Below are 25,357 nucleotides of genomic sequence, written 5' to 3'. Positions count from 1 at the left end.
TTTTCAAAACTTCGTAACTCAATATTTTTTTAACCAAATTTGACCCATAATATATCACAATGAAGATAGGAAAGTGTAGAATAAGATTATACCTATTTGGAAGCCCAATGGTTACCGGAGATGGCCGGAAAATAGCCTCAAAGTTGACTGGTCTGAGGGAAAACTGGAAAACTCGCCGAAAACTGGGTAAACTTTAAACGTTCATAACTTATTCAATACTCAACGAAATCAAGTGATTCAAAAACGAAAATCATACTTCTCAACGAGATGAAGAGAATGAAACCTTTTTTGACTGCTAAATCATCGTGGTTTGGCCGGAAAAGGCTCGAAAGTGGCTAACTCGAAACCAAGACAGTCATTTTCGAGCCGTTGTTCGGCCAAACCACGACGAGTTAGCTGTCGAAAAAGGTACCATTCTCTTTGTCTTGTCGAGAACTATGATTTTAATCACTTGATTTCGTTGAGTATTGAAGAAGTTATGAACGTTTAAAGTTTACCCAGTTTCCGGCGAGTTTTCCAGTTTTTCCTCGAACCAATCAACATTGAGGCTATTTTCCGACCATCTTCGGCAACCATTGGGCTTCCAAATAGGTATAATCTTATTCTACACTTTCCTATCTTCATTTTGAAATATTATGGGTCAAATTTGGTTAAGAAACGATTGAGTTACGAATCTTTGAAAATTGCTCATACTTCCAGCCAAGAGCTCCGAGACACTTAATGGAGTTTTTAACGGAATGACGAAAATGATGGATGGTGGAAAATCTTAGGGACCACTTCTATTGATTTGAAATCTCAAGGAATATTTTTGCGATTTAGCCTTACTAAAATACGAAACGGGTATAGTACGTAAAAAATAAGTAGATGTATTAATCGGCAACTTTTCTAAAAATTACTTTAAAAAATTCGGCCATTTTTTTTAAAATTTTAATAAGATTAAATTAAATTAAATAATTATTTTTGTTTCTTCAACAATATGTTACATGTAAATACGTCTAGGATGTGTGTATTATTCAAACATCTGTGAAAAATAACATGTACTAAATGTGAAAAGCATGTATGTAGTATAGATGGAGGAGGCACCTTGGGCCCAAGGAGGGCGCATGCCCTCTCTCAATTTGTGTGTGTGTGTGTGCGCGCGCAAAAAAACTCTTCAAGTTGTTTGTGACATTAGTATTAACTCTTCTATGTGCTACTGTCATCGTTGAAAAAGCATTTTCACCTATGAAAAATTCTAGATTGATTGAGAAATTGGATGGGAGATCAAGGATGAATGATAACATGGTTATTTTTGTAGAGAGAGATATATATATTTGATGGTATTGATAATGAGGTTGTCATGTAACGTTTTAAAAACATAAAAATGCATCGAGAGATATTGTAATATGTTGTATGAAAGACTTTATGGATTAATATACAAGTGTTTTGTTTAGTACATTCTTTAACTTTTTAATTTGTAATTTTGTTGTTTGAGGATACCAGGTATCCATGCAAATCTCTGGCTTCGTTCTTTGTATGTAGTGAATAATATGTGTATGAGTTCTAAAAACGTGTAATTTAATGAATTAATGAAACATGTACGGAAAATGAAAGTATTTTGAAAAATATGTGTGTAATACGGGTACCTGCATTATATACAAATTTACTATGTATTTTACATTTTTCTGTAGGAGGCAAATGTTATAGTTAATGTTGATCTGATTTACATGTAAACAGTAAATCATATATATCAACACTAATTAGTTGAAAAACTTATATTCCATAGATGTCATATAAAAAAATTGGCGGTGCATAGAATATATAAGTAAACTAAGAACCTTGCAAGTGGTGGATTGAAGAAGTGTATTAAACATTCTTCGTCAATTCATTATATTTTGGTGTTCAAACTTTCTCCCTCCATCAATATAGCTTAGAGTACGTAGTATTGTCACGTCTATCAAGATATATATATGCATGCATATGCGAGCGCGCGTGCACACATACATATATATAGAGCTTTGCAAGCCCTTTACATGAAGGAACTCCTGTTTTTTTTTAAATGTTGATTAGTTGTGGAACCCACTTCACAACGAACTTCAACGATCTGAACGGTCTATTTTGTAAGTCTCGATTTACTGATCATCCTTGCAAAAGTTCAATTCAATTCGAGATCATTTGTCTATTTAATTATCACGATAAAATTTAATGTTTCTTAGAACATAATGTTTATCAATTTCTTTGAACTCAATTAGATACTTAAAATATTTTTGATTTGGCTAATATTTTACAAGATGAACTACGAGTTGCAACTTGAAAAATAAATGGTTTAAATCGTTGAAGTTCAATATAGTGTAGGCCCCACAACTAATCTCTATTTTTTTTTTAAGTTCAATATGATGTAGGCCCCACAACTAATCTCTATTTTTTGAAAAAAAAATAAGGATCCATCCCTCAAAGAACCCGATCTAGCCACAAGTTCAATCCTGATTTTATTCTTATAAAACATCATGAGCCACGAAATGCTTCGAAGGAAATCACACAGATACATATACATACATGTATATGTTCAGAACCCGATCTAGCGATATGTGCAATCTTGATTTTATTCTTATAAAATACCATGAGCAATGAAATGCTTCGAAGGTAACCATCTTATGACTATGGTTCTATGAACCATTTTAGCTTGAAGTAGTAGTGGTGTTGGTGCTTTGAAGGCGACCACGGATGTGTGCAACTAGTTTATCTTTGGGAGGCAGACTTTCCTGAAAAACACTGCAAAACTCATCGCTCCAATTGTACAGTTTGGGAAGCTTCTCTTTGGTCAACAGCTCCACTCCCACAACTTCTTGAATGGCTCTAAGCCAGTAGCCTATGAAGTTGGCAACAATGTCCACAAGTCCAACCGTCTCTCCTGCGAAGAACTTCTTGTCTTTGAGCTCATTTTCCAGTATTTTCAGAAGCTCACAAGCTTCTTCCACAGCCTTTTCATGTTCCTCACAGCCCCACAGAACTTTATATGTTGCAGGCAAGCACTAAAGTAAACAAACAAAATAAGAATTTAGCTAATTAGACATATATTATGGTGTGCAAAATTAATTAGTGCGGTCAATAAGATGGAACATGGGCAAGAAAATACTACTATAGAATGTTCACTTGTCTGAGATCAGACATATCAGACAAAAATCAACTTGATCACTGATTCAGTTTTTTGACAAACATTTTATGTAACCAGACATGTTTTCAAGTTATTAATTTAAGCTACATTTGTTTTAAAAGAACCTCAACGATACGATATGAATTTTATTGATACGAAATATTAATTTAAACTACATATTTCATACAAAAACCAACTTCATCAACAATTCATAAGTTATAGCATAAAATTTTATACTACCAACATATTATGTGAGGTTAGACATGTATTGTCAGGTTTGACCAGATTGAACAAGTAGACATTTCAAACAAGATTCAACTTAATCAATGATTTAAATTTTAGTAATATAAATATTGTACACAAGTATGTTCGAATTTTGACAAGGTAGAGAAGAAGAATAAACATAAACTTTGACTCAGAGGTCGGCTCCAATCGAGTCCAAACTTGTTTCCATTTATATCATGATTTTGTTAGTGTTTCTTGGAACTCATGAGAGGCCGGCTCTATGTTAGAATCCAAACTTGTTTCCAACTCTACACTTCCTGATAACAAGTTCTTGGTTTGCACACTATGGTAACAAGCTCTGGTTGCACACACTTGCATTTATGCACTTTCTCTCATATATAGAGAAATCCCTTGGTTGAATATATTTTCAACCACACTATTCTTTTATATAGTTAGCTTTTCCTTACAGGAAAAGTCTACCCACTTGCTTCTGTCACACTCACTAGCTTTGCAGTTGTGGCCTGTTATACATTGATATTAAAACAACTACCATCTCTAGTGATGATGCTCATTCACTACTAGATTCATCAGCATCACTATTATCATCTTTTCTTTGAACCTTTTCATTCACATGCAACCAACCATTTGGGATTTCAAAGAAGCGAGAGTGAACTTGCCCTCTAAGTCAAAACCAAGGGACTTCAGATATCCTTATGGTTTCCTTATATGTTGATGATTTGGTTTATATCGGAAATAGTGATAGAATAATCTTGAATTTCAAGGACATGATGAGGAAATATGAGATGAGTGCTCTAGGCATGATGCATTATTTTTAGGGAATTGGTATATTCAATCATACGATGGTATCTTTATTACTCAAAAGAAATATGCAAAAACACTTCTAGAGAAATTTAAAATGATTGGTTGCAAGCCCGTAGCAACACCTCTAGTTGTGAATGAAAAGTTTTAAAGATAAGATGATAGTGGTGATGCTGATAAATCTATGTATTTGACAGCAACTATACCTGATATTTTGTATGTTGCAAGCTTGTTGCCCAGATTTATGCACAAACCAACTCGTACTCACTATGGAGTTACAAAAAGAATCCTCAGATACATACAAGGTACAATGGACTTTGGTATTATGCATGAAAGCGATGTTGAGCCAAAATTGTTTGGATTTTGTGACAGTGATTGGGGAGGTAGTGTGGATGACTTAAAGAGCACCTCTGGGTATACATTTACTCTAAGTACTAGTGTATTTTCATGGCATCTAAGAAGCAGAAGTTAGTTGTATTATCAACGGGAAAGGTTGAGTATATATCGGCTTCAATTGCAACTTCTCAAGCAGTGTGGCTTAGAAAAATTATGCAAGATTTTGGTGAGAAACAAGAATCAACAACTTCTATCCTTTGTAACAATAAGTCAGCTATTGCCATGAACAAGAGTCATGTCTGTCACGGCAAATCAATACATATTGCTCTAAAGCATCACAACATCAGAGGTGTTGTTGAAGACAAGGAAGTGGATGTGGTCTACAGTAAGACTGAAGATCAAGTTGCTGATATCGAATTACCAAAAGATAGATTCATATACGTAAGAGAACTTTTGGGAATGAAGCAGCAAAGCATTAAGAGGGAGTGTTGAAATTAATACTCTGCTGCTTTATATTTTGTTGTACCTAAATTGTTCTGTTTGGTAACCTTGTAATATTTTGTGACCTCTAATCTGCTACCACGTGTATGGAATAGATGAACTGTAATGTTGCTGCACTATAGCCTTAGCAGCTGTCCTAAGTTTTGGGACTATTAATCCAAATCAGAAAAATCTCTCTTCGTGAAAAGCTCTTCCCTGCAGTCTGTTTCTGCAGCAAGCTGTTGATCATATTTGTCATATAGCTTCATCTTTCTAGCATAATCCGTGTGTTTAGTTTATTGAGATGAAAGATTGCTTGAATACCAACATGGTATCAGAGTTTTGGTTCAAAGAGAAAGAGAAGAAGACATGCTATAGAAAAGAAACAAGTCTAAACTTCTAGGAAGAGGAGCTGACCTCTGAGATCTTTCTCTTTACGTTGGAGGAGAACAAGTTTTGAGCACGAAGTGTTCGACCTCTGAGTCAAATCCAACAACAAGAAGAGAGCATGGCCGTATGTGGTGAGAGATCAGCAAAACCAAAAGAGAAATGGATTTTGAGAAGGCAACAGATGACAAAGAAGAAATGCTTTGCTCACTGCCTCCAACAACCTGAAGGTACCCATTTTGGGTTTGATTTCTTCCTCCAAACCAACAAAGAGATGGCAGCAAGAAGGCACATGGGGCTCATCTTAGCATGCCAAGGAGAAAAAAAATGGAGCAAGTTTATGAAAAAAAATCCAGAAAATTTGTCAAAGCACAGAAGAGAAGAATAAGACATGTTCAAGCTAAAACAGAAACTTGTGACATGAGCACCAAGAGTGCAAAGTGCTTTGGAAAAGAGCTTGTTGAACCCTTCATTTGTGAGTGAACGAGAGTTCAGAAAATAAGAGCCACACCCTTCAAAGAGTAGAGAAAAAACTGCAGCAAAGATTTGCTCTCTGCAAAAATCAAGTCTGCAAAGTGTAGATTTCCAGCATCTGACATAATTCAATTGAAAGAGCATTAAAGCAAAGTTCAAAGCTGAATTGGTATTTGATCAAGCAACTGTACTGGGCGCACGTTATAGTGTGTGCAGTGTGAGGGTGAAAAGCTAGAAGCTTGAGCCTAGCACAAAACAACACGAGTGTGAGAGAAGCTCTTCCATCATCTTAGCCGTGAGCAAGAGAGAGTCAGAGAGAGTTAATCGACAAACATGTCAAAAAAACAAGCTAGGTTCTTTCCATGTGAGTTCTTATAGAAATAGATGTTAGGGAGAATCACCCTGGGTAACTTGAAGAAAAGAGAGCTACAAGAAGGAAAGCACTCAACCTCTGCAAGCACCATGAAGGACGCAGCAAAGTAGAGAAAAAAAGCAAAGCTTTTCTTCCCGTCCAAATATCCGGTGTTGGTGAAAATGCTGTCAGAGGTGACGGCATCTCTACTAAGGACGGTCCGGAGCGAGAACCGTGGAATGGGATTATTGTCGAGAAATCGTGTTAAGGCGACTCGGGATGACTCCACTGTTAAAACTTATTTTGGACTCTACTAATTATGATCAGGGTTTATACCGTTCATTATCTCTGTCAGACATTAGAGTTCACAGCTAGGAGTTAATAACTTGGTTAATTGTAATTCCTTCAAAGTAGGACCATAAAGATTGCATTATGGAGTAGTGGAACACCCCACGTCTGAGGGCAAGCACACTACTTGCAGTTTTCATACATACGTACGTACCTACGTATGTACCTACGTACCTACATACGAAATTATTATTAGCACTTTAAAAATCTCATTCTACACTCTAAACTTTTTATATTAGGAAAAAAAATACACTTGTGAGGAGTGTAGAATGAAATTTTTGGAGTGCTAATAACACTTCCCTATATATATATATATATATATATATATATATATATTGGTCAATGATGCATTCCATTTTGAGACAAAATCTAGATGAGTGTTGTAGGCCTAATTTATTGAACAATATTAAAGACAGGGAAAGAGGGGGTTGGCAACACAGAGAGAGAAGAGAGAGGTGTATTGTTATATCATCCATTGTGCTTTCATTTATAGTAGTAGAAAAGATAAATTCTCCCAATAGGATTACAACTAATAAAATCTCTTCCTCATCCTCCTTGGCTGCGGCCAGCTGGCCGTGTTTGGGATGAAGCCCAGCAGCGCAAGGCTACAAGCACTGGGCTAGGGTGCAAGAGGCCCAGCTAAAAACTGGGTTCTAGATGCAGGACGTAGCGCGGGAGGCAGCAAGCCCAGCGTTTGTTGGCTTGGGCTAGTGCACGACAAAACCCAACTGAAGGTTGGCTTTGTATATGGGTCGTGGCATGGCGAGCCAAGCAGCAAGTGGAGCTGCTGCAAGGGGGCCGAGACGGAGGGAAAAGCCTAGCAAGCAGCAGGCTTGCTGGTTTTGGGCCAGGGGCGCGGGAGCAAGCTCAATAGAGCTGCAGCTTTGGTGGAGTGGGCTAGGGCTGCATGCCCCGTAGGAGACCGAAACTAGGCCGAAGGTCCAACCGTCAGAACCACGTCGTTCAGGGACGGCGTGGCTGTAGGCCAGCCGGCGTTCATCGGTGCCACCGGCAGTGTGGCGGGAAGCAGCGGCTCAGCCGCAAAAAAATCCCATTTTTTATTCAATTTCTAGGGACCCTTATGGCTTCTAAATTATTTTGATGCTTTAACTCACAAATTTCAGAGTATAATTACGTATTGCATGAATGTGTGTGTGTGTGTGTGTGTGTGTATCAAAAGAAAAATATAAATATAAGGGGTTCATGGATCATAAAGAATGTTTTCATGCTTCACGGTTGTTTAGATATCTTAATTTATTTTAAAAGAATCTGATTGGCATAAAACAATTGAGCCTTTAATGTTGTGGAAGAGTCTCCTCCACGAACTTTTAGTTCCTTAGCTTCTGCCAAGAACATGCTGATAACGTATTGTAGGCCTAATTTACTAATCAATATTAAGGACAGGAAGAGAGGTGGCGGCGGCACATAGAGAGAAGAGAGAGATGTGTATTTGTGAGGTGTGTGTTATATCACCTCATTGTGCCTTTATTTATAGTAGTAGGGAAGGTAAATTCCTAACTCCAATAGGATTACAATTCTAATTGGATAATATCTAATCCTAGAGAATCTTTTAAAGATATCCAAATACTTTAGGATTTACACAATCACATTCCTAATTTAATAGGACTGCAACAATGATAATATTTTTTTTTTGGAACCATTTGACCTCTTTCTCCACCCAATTTAAATTTTAAAGTGAATTATCTTTTTTTTTTATCCTGTTGTGTAATTGTCATAAAGTACAATATGAAATTAACAATAAAATGAAAATTTATCAATAAACCCATATCCAATAATCAAATTCTACCATCATCAATTTTTATCTTATGTTCAAACTGACTAAAACCCTAAGAGCTCTTGTAGAGAAAATCAAACTCTTTTTTACTCATGCTTGGTGATTTTGAAGTTTTGAATCCTCTAACTAAAATATGAATCGATTTATGCAAGTTTTTTTTGTTTGATTTTAGTTTTTTTTAGTGTTTAGAAACAAGAATTTGGTGACTGTGGAGTTTCTTATATTTTTGTGTCCTCTTCGTATGTTCCTTTGAATTGCATCTTTTACTTCTAAATTAAATTCGTTTTAGCCATTAGAGAAATTATGGGTCCTCATCTGAAGCAGAATTCGGGTTTACAATATATTTGGCATAGTGTTTGATTGAGTTTGATTATGGTGGATCACAGTTTGTGGAATGGATGAGTTTTTTTTTAGAACAATCCACTCTTGGTTAGTTTGACAATATGCCTACATCAACTTTTTTTTTAGGAATTATACATCTGTATCTTGTGTTACCAAGTGTTTTGGTTCTTTACTACCTGAAGATGCCTACAAAGACTTTTATTGGGCAATCGTGTCGTGTACGTGCGTAAAGATAGCATGCTCTACAGGGCATTGATTTGGGGTGACATTGATCAAAGAAACAAATCTTTGGCTTTCTGATTTGGACCCAACTAAATCTCCAGAATCTCGACATTACTTGCAAATTCGCAGGAAATAATTATTTTGCGATGTTTGCACTAGAATAACAATAACGTCTTCTAGAAAAATTGGAATCACGAACCGTAAAATTCTCTATAAACTAAACATTCAGATATTTCTAAGCAAATAAGACTCAATATTTGGTTCATCTCGATGAATTACATTTTATTATTCGAATCTTTGATTTTGAGATGTCTGCACCAAAATAGTAATAACATCTCCTAGAAAAATTGGAATCACAAACCGTAAAATTCTCAGTAAACTAGACATCTAGATCTTTGCAAGTATGTAAGGCTCAATATTTGGTTCGTCTAGAGGAATTACAGTTTAATATTCGAACGTTAATGACCTGCACGACAAATGTTTGATTTTGGGATTTTATTTTCCAAATGCGTGTAAAGATAAATTACACAATTAAATTGAGGTTGTGAGGGTATTTTTGTTAGTAAATTTGGAGTTAAAATGATATTGATTCTTGCATTAAAATTAGTATGGACGTAAAGAGTAAGTTAAGTGTAGAAAGAAATTATATGAATTCAAATAAAATTTCTCAATCTAGATCAATTACTAAAAATGAACATAAGATTTTTCATTGAGTAGAAGATGAAAGTGTAAGAAGCTTGAATCCGAGCAATGACTTGTAAAACCTTGAATTGTCACATCATCATATCATCAAGTTTAACGTATGCATGGATCCAAAACCTTTGTAGTATTAACCCGAGGTTCATTAAGTTTTACATCCACTCCAGATTGTCAGAAATGTTGTGCAAAAAATGCTTTTTGAAATTGTCCCAGACCGACCCAAAGAAAGAGAGAGAAAAAAAAAAAGAGTAAATGAAAGGGGGAGTCCACGCGAAGATGGCAGACAGAGAGAAAAAAATGGGAGAAGGATGGTAATCTTCAAAGTTAGCACCCCAAAGAGGCAAAAAAGAGCCATCAAGATCCTCTTCGGATTTTTTTAGTGAGAATTTTAAGATTCATAAACTATATATGTTTATTGTACATTATGCAATCAGTTTTTATCAAGTACTGTTTGCGTTTAATTTTAAATAAAAATATTTAAAATAATTTACGATTACACGATTTACGATAAACAAACAGGATTAAGGGATTTTCATGATCCTTACAAAGAGGATCCAAATTCAAAAAAGAGGAAAAGAAAATCACTCTCGTGTCAAGAAATCCGAAGGCAAAAAGATGGCAGTTTTAAGACTATATCCAAAGGAGATGTCAAATATTTAATGAAATGTTATGTAATCAAATTTGAAGGTTGGAACAAGCTCCAACCGATAAATCAATTCTACGTGGATAGACATATGAGAACATCTCCAAATGAGATGTCAAAAGATAAATGTTAAATGTTAATTTAATGGCTGATGTAGCAATATTATATTTTCTCTTTTTCTAATTGATTGTTTTTTTGTTATAAATAATATTTATATGACCCATTTTAAAAAGAAATCAATTAAAATAAATTTTCATGATTTATAATTGGTGCATTAATGAGATCCACACAATAAAATAATTAAAAATTATTTGATATCACATTTTCTCACATGTCAAATTTGACATATAAAAACTCATTTGTCAATTCACATATTGACATATCGATTGGAGTTTGCTCATACCTTCAAATTTGATTACATGACATTCCACGTAGGATTTGACATCTCCTTTGAAGATGGTCTGAGTTTTCATATGTCAAATTTAACATATGAGAAAATGTGATGTTAAATAATTTTTAATTATTTTGTTGTATGGATCCCATTAATGGACCAATTATAAATCTTGAAAATTTACTTTAATTGATTTCTTTTTAAAATGAGTCCTACAAGTATCATTTATAACAAAAAAAAAATTAGTTGGAAAAGAAGAAAATCTTACATTGCTACATTAGCCATCAAATTAACATTTAACATTTATCTTTTGACATTTCTATTGGAGATGCTCTAAAAGTTCTTGTGACATCCATGTTAGCATCAAAATCCGAAAATCCAAAGAATAAAGTTCCACAAGTCATAGGAAGCTCAAAGAAATCACCTACTTCACATTAAGGGGAAGTGTTGAAATATTAATGTTAAAGTTGTTCTATACCGTCCAGGTTTTCTAAAAAAAAAACAATATTAAAGTTGTTTTAATATTAATATTTCTACATGGTGGTCACAAAAGCATTTCTAGCTAATATATATACTCAATGCAAAAATCGTCATGCACATGCTTATGTTAAGAGAATGTTAATCATAAATTCATGCTACAATCAACCTTATTAAAAATAACCTTGATCATCAATGATTCAGATTCACTGTTAAGCAAGATAACTTTTCTTACATGCTTAATGCACAAAGATTAAAGTGAAACATTTTTACCTTTTCATCAATGAACCTAGCCCAGAAACGTGCCTGGGCTCTTTCATAAGGATCTTTAGGCAAAATGGGGAAACCCTCCTTCCAGGTCTCATCAATGTACTCGAGAATGACCTGGGACTCAGCTAATGGTTTGCCATTGTGCAGGAGCACAGGGATCTTCTGATGAACTGGGTTGGATTTCAGAAGCAAAGCACTCTTGCTCTGCAGGTCCTCCTCAACAAATTCATACTCCACATTTTTCAGCTTCAGAGCTATTTCCACTCTCCTACTATATGGGCTTCCCCAAACCCCCAACAGCTTCACCTCTTCAGCCATGCTATAAGCACTAACTAATCAAGTTTAACACTAATTAATCTCCTTCTTGTGTGCATATTATGACTGGTTTAATCTTCCTTTTGGGGTTTTATAGCGGTAGGAAAACTGTTTTTGGCCGCTATGACAACCCTACACAATGTTCAGCAGTCAATAATAATTTTAAAATTAATGGTGATTTGATTGAGGAAAGATCTAGAAAATCTGCTTTATTGATAATTCTTCATTGAAAACCATATCCAAACGAGACTTGGATTGTCTACCATCCCCAATCCCATCTTATTCTCATCCTCTTTTATTTATGTGATCACGGTTAAGTCACGTTAATATTTTATATTGATTTTTTTTATAAAAATAAAAAAACAAAAAACTATAGGAATATAAAATGTTAACGTGGCTTAATCGTGACCACAAAAATAGGAGGGGATGAGAATGACAGACAATCCAGGTCCATTCAAATGAGCTTGTCTGCTGTATTGATATTATATTATTCTCCTTTTGGGTTCAATTAGTCCAACTTATGTAAATTTTAAATTCTGCTTTCGATGTGTTTCGTCATTGCTTATCGTTAAGGGCCTCAATAATCAATATATTGTGACCAAGACATCTTAAAGTTTTAAACTATTTTTGTTGGGTGGTGCTACTTTCAAAAACTTTATTGTACAATTCAAACTTCATTATTCAAAAAGTAAAATACACTTATGAGTAGTATATAATAATGAGATTTTGAGTGTCAATGATGCAATGCCCTTTTCTCTTTAAACAACAATATAGAGGGTGGATATTTAAGCTACTTAGGCCCTGTTTGGCACACCGTATAAAACATCGGATAATACTAATAATACGGAGTACGGTGTTTGGTGTCTGTTTGGATTATGTCAGATGTTGGAAATCTACACTTTGCAGACTTGATGAGCTAAATGAGCTACTTAATGAGCTAACTCTAATCGTGTTGAACTCAAATTCAGAGGAATCAAACTTAAGACCTCTAGTTCACAAATAAAGAGAAAAAACTCTTCAAATGGTAGGTACTAGGTATGTTGATTAGATAATTAGATTTAGGTTGCAATTAGAAGTCTCCAGATCAAAATACCGACAAACTGCTAACAATTTGCAACGAATAGGCAATTGGGCCTCAAAATGCTATTCAGGTTGGGCTTCCAAGCCTTGAAAGTGACTTTATTCTATTTTCAACAAGGTAAGTTAGGCCTCAATAAGCCATAAAGTCTCAAAACAGATGGATCACCAGATAATATGTTCAAAATCTTCTCCTCGGTCAGATGCAGTGGCAGTAGTACCCATTTAGGCTATTTAGTCCTTTTAGGGTGCGTTTGTTGCACCGGACTGTCTCGGACTGGACTAGTTTTAGGGACTAAGCTGGACTGGCTTAGACTAGACTAAACTGGACTAACTTAGTGAAGCGTTTGGTGCAGTATCGGACTAAGAAGCAGAATAATTAACAAACTCTAAAATTATATTATTTAATCCCTATCTTTTTTAATATGTTTTTATAAATTATCAAATTATAATATTATACTATTTAATCTATATGTTTTTTAATACTTTTTTTTCTTTTATTTTCATTTTCATTTTCTTTTTCTAGAATTCTCGTCTCCTTCCCCAAATCTCTCCACTTTCCCGTCCATCTCCCTCTCAATCTCTCTCTCTCTCTCTCTCTCTCTCTCTCTCTCTCATCAGCAATTCTATTCTTTTCACACATTCTCAGAAAGTCGGGTGAGGAAGTCGACAAGTATCCGACGAGTGAGGAAGTCGGGTAAAAAACCCACCTCACCTTCAATTCGATTACTAATCAGTCGGGTGAGGAAGTCGACAATTATCCGACGAGCGAGAGAGAAGGCAGTTTGGTAATTACTGGACAACCATGGCAGCAGATCCTGTATCAAACAACAAACCACCGTCATCTTCCAAGGCCCCAGATCCAGCCAACCCAGACTCTTCTCCGAGCTGGAGCCCAGCGATTTGAGACCCGTTGGGAAAGTTGGCGAGCGAAGCAGACAAACGAAGAAGACAAGTGAAGCTGACGAACAAAGCCGGTCTTAGCAGTCCTGTTGTTTTCGGGGGGTCTCTGTAAGACCATCTAAGGAGGTTGCTAGTCGAGGTGAGTCCCTCGTAGTACCATTAAAAGTAGTCCGTGTTCCAAACAAACACTGGACTATACTCCAATCCAGTCCAGTGAGACTTAGAGAAGCCAAACAAACGGGCCCTTAGGGTAATTTTTTTGGCATCACTAACTTTCAATAGACTGGACTTGATTACTTATTAGTATAATCCTGTATTTATTACGTGCATGAACTAAATTTAATGAGATTAAAGAGGACTCGCGTGGACTAATCTCCTCACTAGAAGGTTTTATAGAGCGCCCGAAAAAGAGAGGACTACTAATCTTATTAATAATTACAACTGGGTGATATTAAAAGATAATAGTTTTGGTCACAGATGGTAGTAAACCTTTGTTTTCGATGGCATCATAGGAAACAAGGCATTATATGTCACATCCCGATCCGGGGCGGACTACTTCCCGGGCCCGTTCCACCACCGTAGCACGATATTGTCCGCTTTGGGCTTACCATTCCCTCACGGTTTTGTTTTTGGGAACTCACGAGCAACTTCCCAGTGGGTCACCCATCCTGGGAGTGCTCTGGCATCCTTCTCGCTTAACTTCAGAGTTCATACGAAACCCGAAGCCAGTGAGCTCCCAAAAAGCCTTGTGCTAGGTAGGGATGAAAATATACATTTAAGGATCACTCCCCTGGGCGATGTGGGATGTTACAATCCACCCCTCTTAGGGGCCCGACGTCCTCGTCGGCACATTTCCGGCCAGGGATTGGCTCTGATACCATTTTGTCACATCCCGGCCCCGGGGGGGACCACTTCCCGGGCTCGTTCCACCACCGTAGCACGATATTGTCCGCTTTGGGCTTACCATTCCCTCACGGTTTTGTTTTTGGGAACTCACGAGCAACTTCCCAGTGGGTCACCCATCCTGGGAGTGCTCTGGCATCCTTCTCGTAGCACGATATTGTCCGCTTTGGGCTTACCATTCCCTCACGGTTTTGTTTTTGGGAACTCACGAGCAACTTCCCAGTGGGTCACCCATCCTGGGAGTGCTCTGGCATCCTTCTCGCTTAACTTCAGAGTTCCTACGGAACTCGAAGCCAGTGAGCTCCCAAAAGGCCTCGTGCTAGGTAGGGATGAGAATATACATTTAAGGATCACTCCCCTGGACGATGTGGGATGTTACATTATATATATATATATATATTAAGAAAAAATTTGTCACTTCTCATAGTTAGTAAAATACGAAACGGGGTATAGTACGTGAAAAATAAGTACGTGCATTATTTGGTAACTTTTCTAAAAAATTACTTTAAAATATTTGACCATTTTTAACATTTTAATAGATTAAATAATTATTTTATTTCTTCAATAATATATTAAATTAAAAACGTTCACAATATGTGTTGTGAAATCCCAATACCGAATTCCACTATTCAATAATTCATATTTCGTATTTTTTAGGAAAATTAATCTTATATTTCATTTAATTTTGGAAATTTGGTTATTTAGTTATAAAATTTGATTTTTCTTAATAAAAATTTCGTAGACTTTTTTAGGCCACTCTTAGTGTTTTTGGATTGAGCTCCATCCTATGAGCACGTAGATGAAAACTATATACAAAACGGAGTTGGAATGAACTACGAGCTTCCAAAATTAAGGGCAAAATGGTAATTTCACTCATATATGGCAGCTCAACCTAGCCCATATTAGGGGGGTTCCGAAATAAAAACTGAGTATGTACGACCCGTTTCTCTATTGTCTAGCCCTCGATGCCTTGCTTCCCAGGTGAATTTCTGACGACGATCTCGTCGAATTCCGACGACGATGAAACCAACGCCACCGCAGATCGACTCAGTGCTCCTCAAGCTTTATTTTCCACCCCAAGTCTTCGTCGTTTGGCTGCTGTTCGTGGCAGATCAAAACCATGGAATCCCCAAGTTTCCCGACCGACGATCATCGTCCTCCGTGCATTCCGACGTTGACCCTCACTAGTTTTCAACTCACCTTGACCCCCAACAAAACCCAATCAAGGTTCATGCTGTGGGAGCCCCGGTGACGTCAAATCGGCGTTTGAACGATTTTAGGGTTTCCAACGATCCATTGTCATCCCGATGGAAACCACCTTCATGCTTTGAATCTATTTTTGATACCCCCGTTTGACGCAATTCGATCATTTGGACCTAGTTTCGTAATTTACTACCACTTGATCTTTTTAGTGGATAAATATCTCGTTGGATCGTCCTGAAATTATAGTGTGTTGTTGTTTGTATGTTCTGAGGACCTTAGGAATTTATGGATATGAAATCTAACATACGGATCTTGCGATTGGATTAATATAGTTATTGAACGTACAATCTGGGCGTTGGATTGTCATGAAATTATAGCATGTGGTTATACATAATATTTGAGGATTTAAAAATTTATGGATCGAATTCTGATGTATGGATCTACCGGATTAGATTACATATGGTTGTTGACCTTACCGTTGATCGCGTTGACCAAGGGTTGACTTTTGGTCAAATTTCCCAAAACGTCTTTAATTACTCAAATTTAGTTTACTAGAGACTTGACAAAGTTTAGTGGACGTATCTTGCTCAATGAGCCATCATGGAGGCAAGGTTCTAAAAAAACGCTAAGCGTTAGTCAGGCGGCGGACTGGCGTCTAGCACCTAGGCGGGATTTAGGCGGGCGTCTAGGCGGCCTAGGCAGATTTAGGTAAATTTCTTGTATATCTTATAAATAAGTGCATATTGACACATAAAAAATTATACTTGTATAAAATCTATAAATAAGATAATAAAAGAATGATAAAATACAAAAAGAGTATCTAACAAGTCCAAAATTTAAAAACACATTAAACATATATGCTATATAACTTAAGACATTTTAAATGATTATATCTAATTTTTTTTTTTAAAAAGTAAAAATCCCACGTAGTGGGTTGGGTGGTTCATAATAAAAGTACTAGTGGGTTGGGTTGGGTTGGGTGGTTCCTTTATTTTAATTAAATTTATCATAAAACATATGAATACTTACATTCTTATACTTAAAAATAGCAAATATATTAAAAACTTATTGTAAGTCTTCTTACTCTAATAAAAAATTAGAAATGAAAAAGCCCATTATCATTTGTATTACTAGATTCATACTGGACGATGTTGATTGGGTCAAATGTCCATTAATTTTCAAGTCCATTTAACTTTGGACAATGGGAATATGTTGGCATCCAATTGAATTAAATATAATATAACGATAAGGAAACGACGTCGTAAGCCGAGTTTATTTTTAACTATTCATCGTTTTCTCATTCGTTGCTCTGACCTTCTATCTTCTCCAGTTTTTCTCAGTGGTCACCAAACTTCATAATTTTCATTGTGGCTACTATTATTTTTCCATAAGAAATCAACTACCCAGGCAGATCTCCTAGCCGCCCAGCCCCGCCTACTCCGCCTATCCCGCCTAGATTCTTGCATGGCGTTGTCGAATGAGTTTTCCGACTTATACAACGATTTGGGCTTAATCGGATCGGCAACCTGCTACCCATCGCCTAGGCAGCCGTTTAGGCCGACTTTTAGAACACTGCTTGGAGGATGTGTGCCTCGAATTGCATGTAAGTGACACCTAACCAGAATTTATGTGTGTATTGAATTCTAAATGACAGTAACGATATTGTGCAAATACTAGTATGAGGAGATAAGATGGTGGCCATATTAGAAGTATTATGTAGAACTTGTACATATGTGTGATTAGATAATTGTTGTTCATGTGGATTCAATAGTGCATGTGTGTACTTACAATTGTGATTCATGTTGAATGAATGTATAATAGGATTTATGATGTGTGATAATGTGATTGCACCATGTAACAATGTGGTACATGGATGATCCCGCTGGTTAATTCGTATTGGGGGACCATATGCATTGTAAGAGTGACTCTGCCTGATTAATCTGCAATGGGTGTCATTGCCTACGTGGTTCATTACTTCTATAAGTGTCCCCCTAGTTAATTCACGTTAGGGGACCCTACACATTCTAGGGGTGACTCTACCTGGTTAATCCGCATTTGTGGGTCACTGCCTACTTGGCTTCATTATTTCCATAGATGGTTTTGTCTGGCTAATCTGCATTGGGGAACCATATGCATTATAGGGGTGATTCCGCATGGTTAATCCGCATTTAGGGATCATTGTTTACCTAACCACATTAGATCCATAGGTGGTTCTGCTTGGTTAATCCGTATTGGGGAACCACCCTATTGGATGGATGCCTATGGTTCCACCTGGTTAATCCACATTGGGGGTCAATGCGCATTCTATAGCTGGATTAAGTTGAGTTGGTCTGGAATCCCTTGGTCCATAATCCTTTTCCCAAGTTGGTTGCGTTGAGTTGGTCCGGAACGTTAGATTCTTGTGAGTAGATGTTGCTCAAGGTTACACTTGTATTTGTAATTTAAGATTACAATGTTGTTTCCTTATAATACTAGTGTAAAATTACGGCAATCCTTACAGATGTTGGCTTTGTTACGATTAGTGAAGTGATGTTTGATAGTATTGATTGATTAATGTGGGTAAATATTAAACTTTTTGCCTTGTTGATCCATTGAAATGTTATTGGTTATGGTTTTGTTATTAGAAATCTTTTTGAAGTATGTGAAAGATGGAATGACATATAGATTCATCACTTACATTCAAAGTTAACTATAACTTTATATTTTATAGTTAGGAATGCCATGAGAAATGTTAGAGTTTATCTAAGAGTGAACTATGAATGACTTGATCCTGTGACAGGGTACGTAGACAGTCTAACGCAAAGGTTAGATGCACTTATAAAATAATAGGAAACGATACTACGGTATAAAACTGTTCGTTATTTCTGGTCATGTCTCGAGAAAGGTAGGTAAGTTAGATGTTGGTATGTTCTAACATCACGTGTCGATCATGGACGAATGTCGAGATAGGGGCATCACATGTGTGACACTGAAAGATGTGTGAAAATAACGTGTACTAAACATGAAATGTATGTAAGTACGTGTATAATACGAATATTGTATGTTAAGGTTCTAAAATGTGTAATTTAATGAATTATTGAAACTTGTACGGAAAATAGAATTATTTTGAAAAATTCATTTGTCATACGCGTATTATATACTGATTTACTATGTATTTTTTACATTTTTCTGTAGGAGGCAAATATTATAGTTAACGTTGTTCTGATTATATGTAAATGGGTAAATGGTAAATCATATATTTCAATGATAATTAGTTGGAAAACTTTTATTTCAGAGATTTCATTAAAAAAAAATATGGCACTATATAGAATATATAAGTAACTAAGTACTTTGCAAATGATGGATTACCTAAGTGGATTAGACATTCTTCGTCAATTCATTGCACTTCGGTGTTCGAACTCTGCCCAACCCTCAATCTAGCTTAGAGTACATAGTAATATCACGTCTAACAAGATAAATATGCATCATACGCGAGCGTGCACGCACAAGAGAACGCGATCTAGCCACAAGTGCAATCCTGCATTTATTCTTATAAATATCATGAACTACGAAATGCTTCGAAGTAAACCATCTTATGACTGATTTATGAACCCTTTTAATTAGCTGGAAGTAGTAGTGGTGGTGGTGCTTTGTAGGCGACCACGGAAGTGAGCAACTAATCTATCTTTGGGAGGCAGATTTTCCTGAAAAACACTACAAAACTCATCGCTCCAGTTGTAGAGTTTGGGAAGCTTCTCTTTGCTCAACAGCTCCACTCCAACAAGTTCTTGAATGGCTCTAAGCCAGAAGGCTATGAAGTTGGCAACAATGTCCACAAGTCCAACGGTTTCTCCTGCGAAGAACTTCTTGTCTTTGAGCTCATTTTCCAATATTTTCAGAAGCTCACAGGCTTCTTCCACAGCCTTCTCAGGTTCCTCACTGCCCCAGAGAGCTTTCCATGTTGCAGGCAAGCACTAAAATAAGCAAACAAAATATGAATTTAGCTTATTAGGCATATTATGGTGTGCAAAATTAATTAGTGCTGTCAGAAAATTGGACTATATAATGTTCACTTGCCAAACTAATGATGTATAACTATTATCTGAGACCACACATATCATATAAGAATCAACTTGATCACTAATTCAGATTTTATGTAACCAGACATATGTTTTCAAGTTGTTAGTCTAGACCACATTTTTTTTTAAGAAACCTCGACGGTATGATATAAATTTTATTAATCTAGACTACATATGTCATACAAAAACCAACTTCATCAATAATTCATACTCCATAGCATATACATTCTATACTACCAACATATTATGTGGGGTCAGACATGTGTTGTTATGTTTGATCCAGACTGCACAAGTACACATTTCAAACAAAATTCAAGTTAATCAAACAATGATCGAAGTTTTAGTTATATAAACATTTTACACTGGTAGTCACAAAAGAATTTCTAGCTAATATGCTCAATGCAAAATCACCATGCACATGCTTATGTTAAACATGCTGTTAATGTAAACTACACATTCATGCTATAATCAACTTTGTTAAAAATAACCTTGATCATCAATGATTTAGATGCACAATAAAGAAGATAACTTTTTTTTATATAATTAATACGGAAAGATTAAAGTGAAACATTTTTACCTTTTCATCAATGAACCTAGCCCAGAAACGTGCCTGAGCTCTTTCATAAGGATCTTTAGGCAAAATGGGAAAACCCTCCTTCCAAGTCTCATCAATGTACTCAAGAATGACCTGGGACTCAGCTATTGGTCTGTCATTGTGCAGGAGCACAGGGATCTTCTGATGAACTGGGTTGGATTTCAGAAGCAAAGCACTCTTGCTCTGCAGGTCCTCATCAACAAATTCATACTCCACATTTTTTAGCTTCAGAGCTGCTTCCACTCTCCTACTAAATGGGCTTCCCCAAGATCCCAGCAGCTTCACTTCAGCCATGATATAAGCACTAACTAATCAAGTTTTGCTAATTAATCACCTTTTGTGGATAATATCACTGGATTAAACTCCTTCTGGGTTTTACAGAGATAGGAAGACAGTGTTTACTTGGTCGCTAGGACAACTCTACTCAAAGTCAATAGTCCAGTAATCTTTTTAAAATGGTGATTTGGTGGAGGAAAGATCTGGAGAGCATTGCTTTTTGACAATTCTTCATTGAAACCATTGGCTAGTTTTTATTGGTTTTAATTTTATCGTACCTGTTTGTATTGACTTAGTCCAACTTATGTAAACTTTAAATTTTGTTTCTGATGTGTTTGGTCATTGCTTAGCGCTAAGGGCCTTAATAATCAATATATTATGACCAAGACTTCATAAAGTTTTAAACTTTTCTATTGGGTGGTGCTGACGTTATTGACATTTTTCTAATTTTATTGCACAATTCAAACTTTCGATATTTAATAAGGAAAATAAACTTATGAGTAGTACACAACGAGATTTTTAGAGTGTCAATAACGTCAACAAAGTCTCCAGATCAAAATACGACAAACTGCTAACAATTTGCAACGAAGAGGCAATTAGGCTCCAAAGTGCTATTGTTTTTTAGCTTACAAGCCTTGAAAGTGGGCTTATTCTACTTTCAACAAGGTAGGCTGGGCCTCAATAAGACATGAAGTCTCAAAACAGATGGATCACCGGAGAAAATGTTCAGAATCTTCTTCATGGTTAGATGCGGTGGCAGTAGTACCCATTAGGCTAATGAGTCGTTTTAGGGTTTTGGTGGATATGGTTCTTGTGAACTTGACTTAAGATCAATTTGGGTGATGTTTGCTTTATATAGTTGTTTGTGTAGTTTTTGTCCGCTTTAGTTTTGTGTCTTTTGTTTAAGTACAGAGTAGATGTTTTGATGTCATAGTTGAATTGTTGCAAGCTTTTTAATGAAAATTTGTTATTTGATAAGAAAACATGTAAAATTTTGCTAATGTCAATCGCTAACACATGTAAGAGATTTATAATCATTGATCAAAATGTGAATTTTACAACAACAAAAAATCACCCACACGGGTGTTATGCAATTGATTGTAACACAACTCAACTTGGGTCCATTATGCTTCGTTCATACCTCTAAACAAATGATCATATTCCCACATTTGCAAACAACAATAAACAAATAATTAGCAATGTGGTCCATCAATTATCTAGCGTGTTTCACATCTTTTTGGAAAGAAAAGGCCCAAATGGCCAGCTTCCGAGTCTTCGGGATCAATACTCATACCATGTAAGTTGTTTACCATCATGAAAGTTTGCATTTGAAAATTGAAATGTAGGATGGAGCCATGGCAATAAATGGAAACACAAGCTTTAACAAGGAATCAACAACTTAAAACACAAAAGTGGTCCATCATACTATCATAGGCTCCATTTCTTTCCTCTTTCTTTTTGTAATTTGTAGAGATTCAGAAGCAGCTTGGAATTGAAGCTTGTCTTTCCCTCTACGTCTATTCAAATTAGCAATCAACATCCAAACAACGGTTGGGAGGAGCCTTGGAAGTTGGAACAAGAACAACAACCAAAATCATATCCTTCATCCGACGCAAATTGGAATTACATAGTAATGCCTTGCACGGAAAGTCACCAACCAAAACAAAATGGAGATTAATTTAGATGGTTGAGACTTGAGAGTTTTAATTAGTACCCAATTCTGATCTTAATTTTAATTCTTTCTCACTAACTACTTTGGTCATCATTAATCATGATAATGCTTTATATTGTCCCGTGCATAAACAAAACTCAATTATGAACTGCTCCATTCAACCATGAACAAATCTTCTTTGCCGATAAGATTTCAAGGAGACGATTTAGGGGTTCACTACTAATTTACAGTCGTATTGACTTTAACTTTGTCTATAAGATTTCAAAATTCCGCCATTTCCCCTCTAAAACTCAATTTTTGCATCACTTTCTCATACTCCGTTAATCTTTTAAAAATCTGTTAAGTTCACTGACTTGGCATGATCGATAACTGTTAAACCCATTTGGAAGTTCAAATCAAGAACCGGAAATTTCATCAGATAGTGAAGACCCACCAAACCAAACTTGTTCTAATGTTTCCAGTAACAATGACCTTGATGCAGTCGGGCTTCAGCATTCTTCCCAATTGTGATCACAAACAAAACTCAATCAAAAAACCCAAATAAAAGCATTTCGCACAAGTATTTTAACTCCAATACTCAATCCCCAAATTTTGATTTTGAGTTGGTGGGTTGATAGTTTGAATTAGTGTATTTTGGGTAGGAAGGTGCGGCGGTAACGCGAGGGGAAGAAGAACTTTAGTTTTTATTTTTTTAATTTTTTTTATAATATATTATTTTGCACAAATGGCAATCAAAACAGAAATAAATGGGACTCCATCATGCCACGTTAGCGGACTATACAACAACAACAACAACAACAAAGCATTTTCTCACTAAGTGGGGTCGGCTATATGAATCCTAGAACGCCATTGCGCTCGGTTTTGTGTCATGTCCTCCGTTAGATCCAAGTAATCAAGTCTTTTCTTAGGGTCTCTTCCAAAGTTTTCCTAGGTCTTCCTCTACCCCTTCGGCCCTGAACTTCTGTCCCGTAGTCACATTTTCGAACCGGAGCGTCAGTAGGCCTTCTTTGCACATGTCCAAACCACCGGAACCGATTTTCTCTCATATTTCCTTCAATTTTGGCTACTCCTACTTTACCTTGGATATCCTCATTCCCAATCTTATCCTTTCTCGTGTGCCCATACATCCCACGAAGCATCCTCATCTCCGCTACACCCATTTTGTGTACGTGTTGATGCTTCACCGCCCAACATTCTGTGCCATACAACATCGTTGGCCTTATTGCCGTCCTATAAAATTTTCCCTTGAGCTTCAGTGGCCTACGACGATCACACAACACGCCGGATACACTCTTACACTTCATCCATCCAGCTTGTATTCTATGGTTGAGATCTCCATCTAATTCTCCGTTCTCTTGCAAGATAGATCCTAGGTAGCGAAAACGGTCACTTTTTGTGATCTTCGCTAGATTGCTCCGGTCATTAGTGTGGATAAGTATATAAATGGATAGAGATAGGAAAGCAAACACAAGATGTACGTGATTCACCCAGATTGGCTACGTCCACGGAATAGAGGAGTTCTCATTAATTGTGAAGGGTTTACACAAGTACATAGGTTCAAGCTCTCCTTTAGGGAGTACAAGTGAATGATTTAGTACAAATGACATTAGGAAATATTGTGGGAGAATGATCTCGTAACCACGAAACTTCTAAGTCCCGGAGTGTGGTATCGGCTTGACTTTCCTTATCTGTCTCATAGGTAGATGTGGAATCTTCTCTGGAAGTACTCTTCCTCCATCCAGGGGTGGTATCTGTAACTGGTGGAGATGCACAAGGTAATGTATCAATGTCACTTGAAGCTTACTTGTAATTTCAGGCTTGGTCAAGCGCGATACAAACCATGTAGTAGGAGTCCCCCAAGTCGCCGAGCTAGGGGATCTGCTGAAAGAGGTAACAGACAAGGTAAGGAATCAAAGCTCCGGCTGATTGTTCACATTCTCCCTATCTTGCAGGCAGCATGAAGGATAAAGAGAAGAAAAATGAGAAGAGATGATATGGGATACTTTTGCTTTTGAAGAAGTAACTTTCCACAGGCTTATTCTTGAACTGGGCTTGATTACTTGGATCTAACGGAGGACATGACACAAAACCGAGCGCAATGGCGTTCTAGGATTCATATAGCCGACCCCACTTAGTGGGAAAAGGCTTTGTTGTTGTTGTTGTTGTTGTATAGTCCGCTAACGTGGCATGATGGAGTCCCATTTATTTCTGTTTTGATTGCCATTTGTGCAAAATAATATATTATTTTGCACAAATGGCAATCAAAACAGAAATAAATGGGACTCCATCATGCCACGTTAGCGGACTATATAGATACAAAATTGACAGAATATAAGAAAGTGATGCAAAAAGTGAGTTTCAGAAAACGAAGTGGCGTAAATTTTTAAATAAAATGGACATAATGTAAGAAAGTGATGCAAAATTGAGTTTCAAGAAACGATGTGGTGTAATTTTTGCTTCAGCTGACAATGTAGAATTGGAATAGAGTTATAACTTACGAGGGCCGTAATAACAAATAAGCATTGAGTATATTCCAAATTCAGTAACTTAATCTGATATGGTAAACTTAAAGTAAAAACTAGTTGCTAGTTTAATTATAATAATGTTGATGTAAACAAAAAAATGTTTATATAAACAATTTGAAACTCCTTTGAGAAGATTACGATGTTCCACCATTACTTTGTTTTGTTGTTCCCAAAATACTTTACCCTAAAATTCGAATTATTTATTGGCATTCTATGAACTTGGAAACTCTGCTTCTAAAAGCAGGCTGGTTTTACTGGAATGACCCGGACTTCATCTGCATGTAAACATTTCTTTTGGGGTTTCTTTGTATTTTCAAAATGAGTTTGCTAAGATATTTTTTTAAAGTTATATTTCTTTACCAAGAGTTTGCTAAGATTCATTTTAGTTCTTGCCTTTTAATTTTGGGTGAAACGAAACACTAATACTGGTCTTTTAA

The 25,357-nt window shown here is 36.4% G+C and overlaps 2 protein-coding genes across 2 annotated transcripts; both read right to left on the bottom strand.

The window, feature by feature from the left end:
- Positions 1-2,445: 2,445 nt before the first annotated feature.
- Positions 2,446-11,960, bottom strand: LOC103433529 (glutathione S-transferase U8-like). Its single transcript, XM_008371794.4, has 2 exons — positions 11,397-11,960; positions 2,446-3,011 (listed from the first exon to the last, which is right to left on the bottom strand). Exons 1-2 carry the CDS (start codon positions 11,709-11,711, stop codon positions 2,658-2,660), a joined length of 669 nt encoding a protein of 222 aa, XP_008370016.1. The 5' UTR covers positions 11,712-11,960; the 3' UTR covers positions 2,446-2,657.
- A 7,144-nt stretch (positions 11,961-19,104) lies between these two features.
- LOC103433528 (probable glutathione S-transferase) lies at positions 19,105-20,974 on the bottom strand. The gene is made up of 2 exons (XM_008371793.4): positions 20,430-20,974; positions 19,105-19,747 (listed from the first exon to the last, which is right to left on the bottom strand). The coding sequence occupies exons 1-2, from the start codon at positions 20,739-20,741 to the stop codon at positions 19,394-19,396; spliced, it is 666 nt and encodes a 221-aa protein (XP_008370015.1). The 5' UTR covers positions 20,742-20,974; the 3' UTR covers positions 19,105-19,393.
- Positions 20,975-25,357: the final 4,383 nt, after the last annotated feature.

This window comes from Malus domestica, chromosome 04 (genome assembly GCF_042453785.1).
Source record: "Malus domestica chromosome 04, GDT2T_hap1".
In the NCBI taxonomy this organism is placed as follows: domain Eukaryota; kingdom Viridiplantae; phylum Streptophyta; class Magnoliopsida; order Rosales; family Rosaceae; genus Malus; species Malus domestica.
This window is presented reverse-complemented; position numbering and strand designations above follow the sequence as displayed.

Bases quoted from the DNA above. Each gene is read 5' to 3' on its own strand.
- LOC103433529 (XM_008371794.4), bottom strand. From the start codon at position 11,711: ATGGCTGAAGAGGTGAAGCTGTTGGGGGTTTGGGGAAGCCCATATAGT. The intron at 3,012-11,396 runs GTAAAAATGTTT...TGTTTACTTTAG, and splicing joins CTAGGTTCATTGATGAAAAG to TGCTTGCCTGCAACATATAA.
- LOC103433528 (XM_008371793.4), bottom strand. From the start codon at position 20,741: ATGGCTGAAGTGAAGCTGCTGGGATCTTGGGGAAGCCCATTTAGTAGG. The intron at 19,748-20,429 runs GTAAAAATGTTT...TGCTTATTTTAG, and splicing joins CTAGGTTCATTGATGAAAAG to TGCTTGCCTGCAACATGGAA.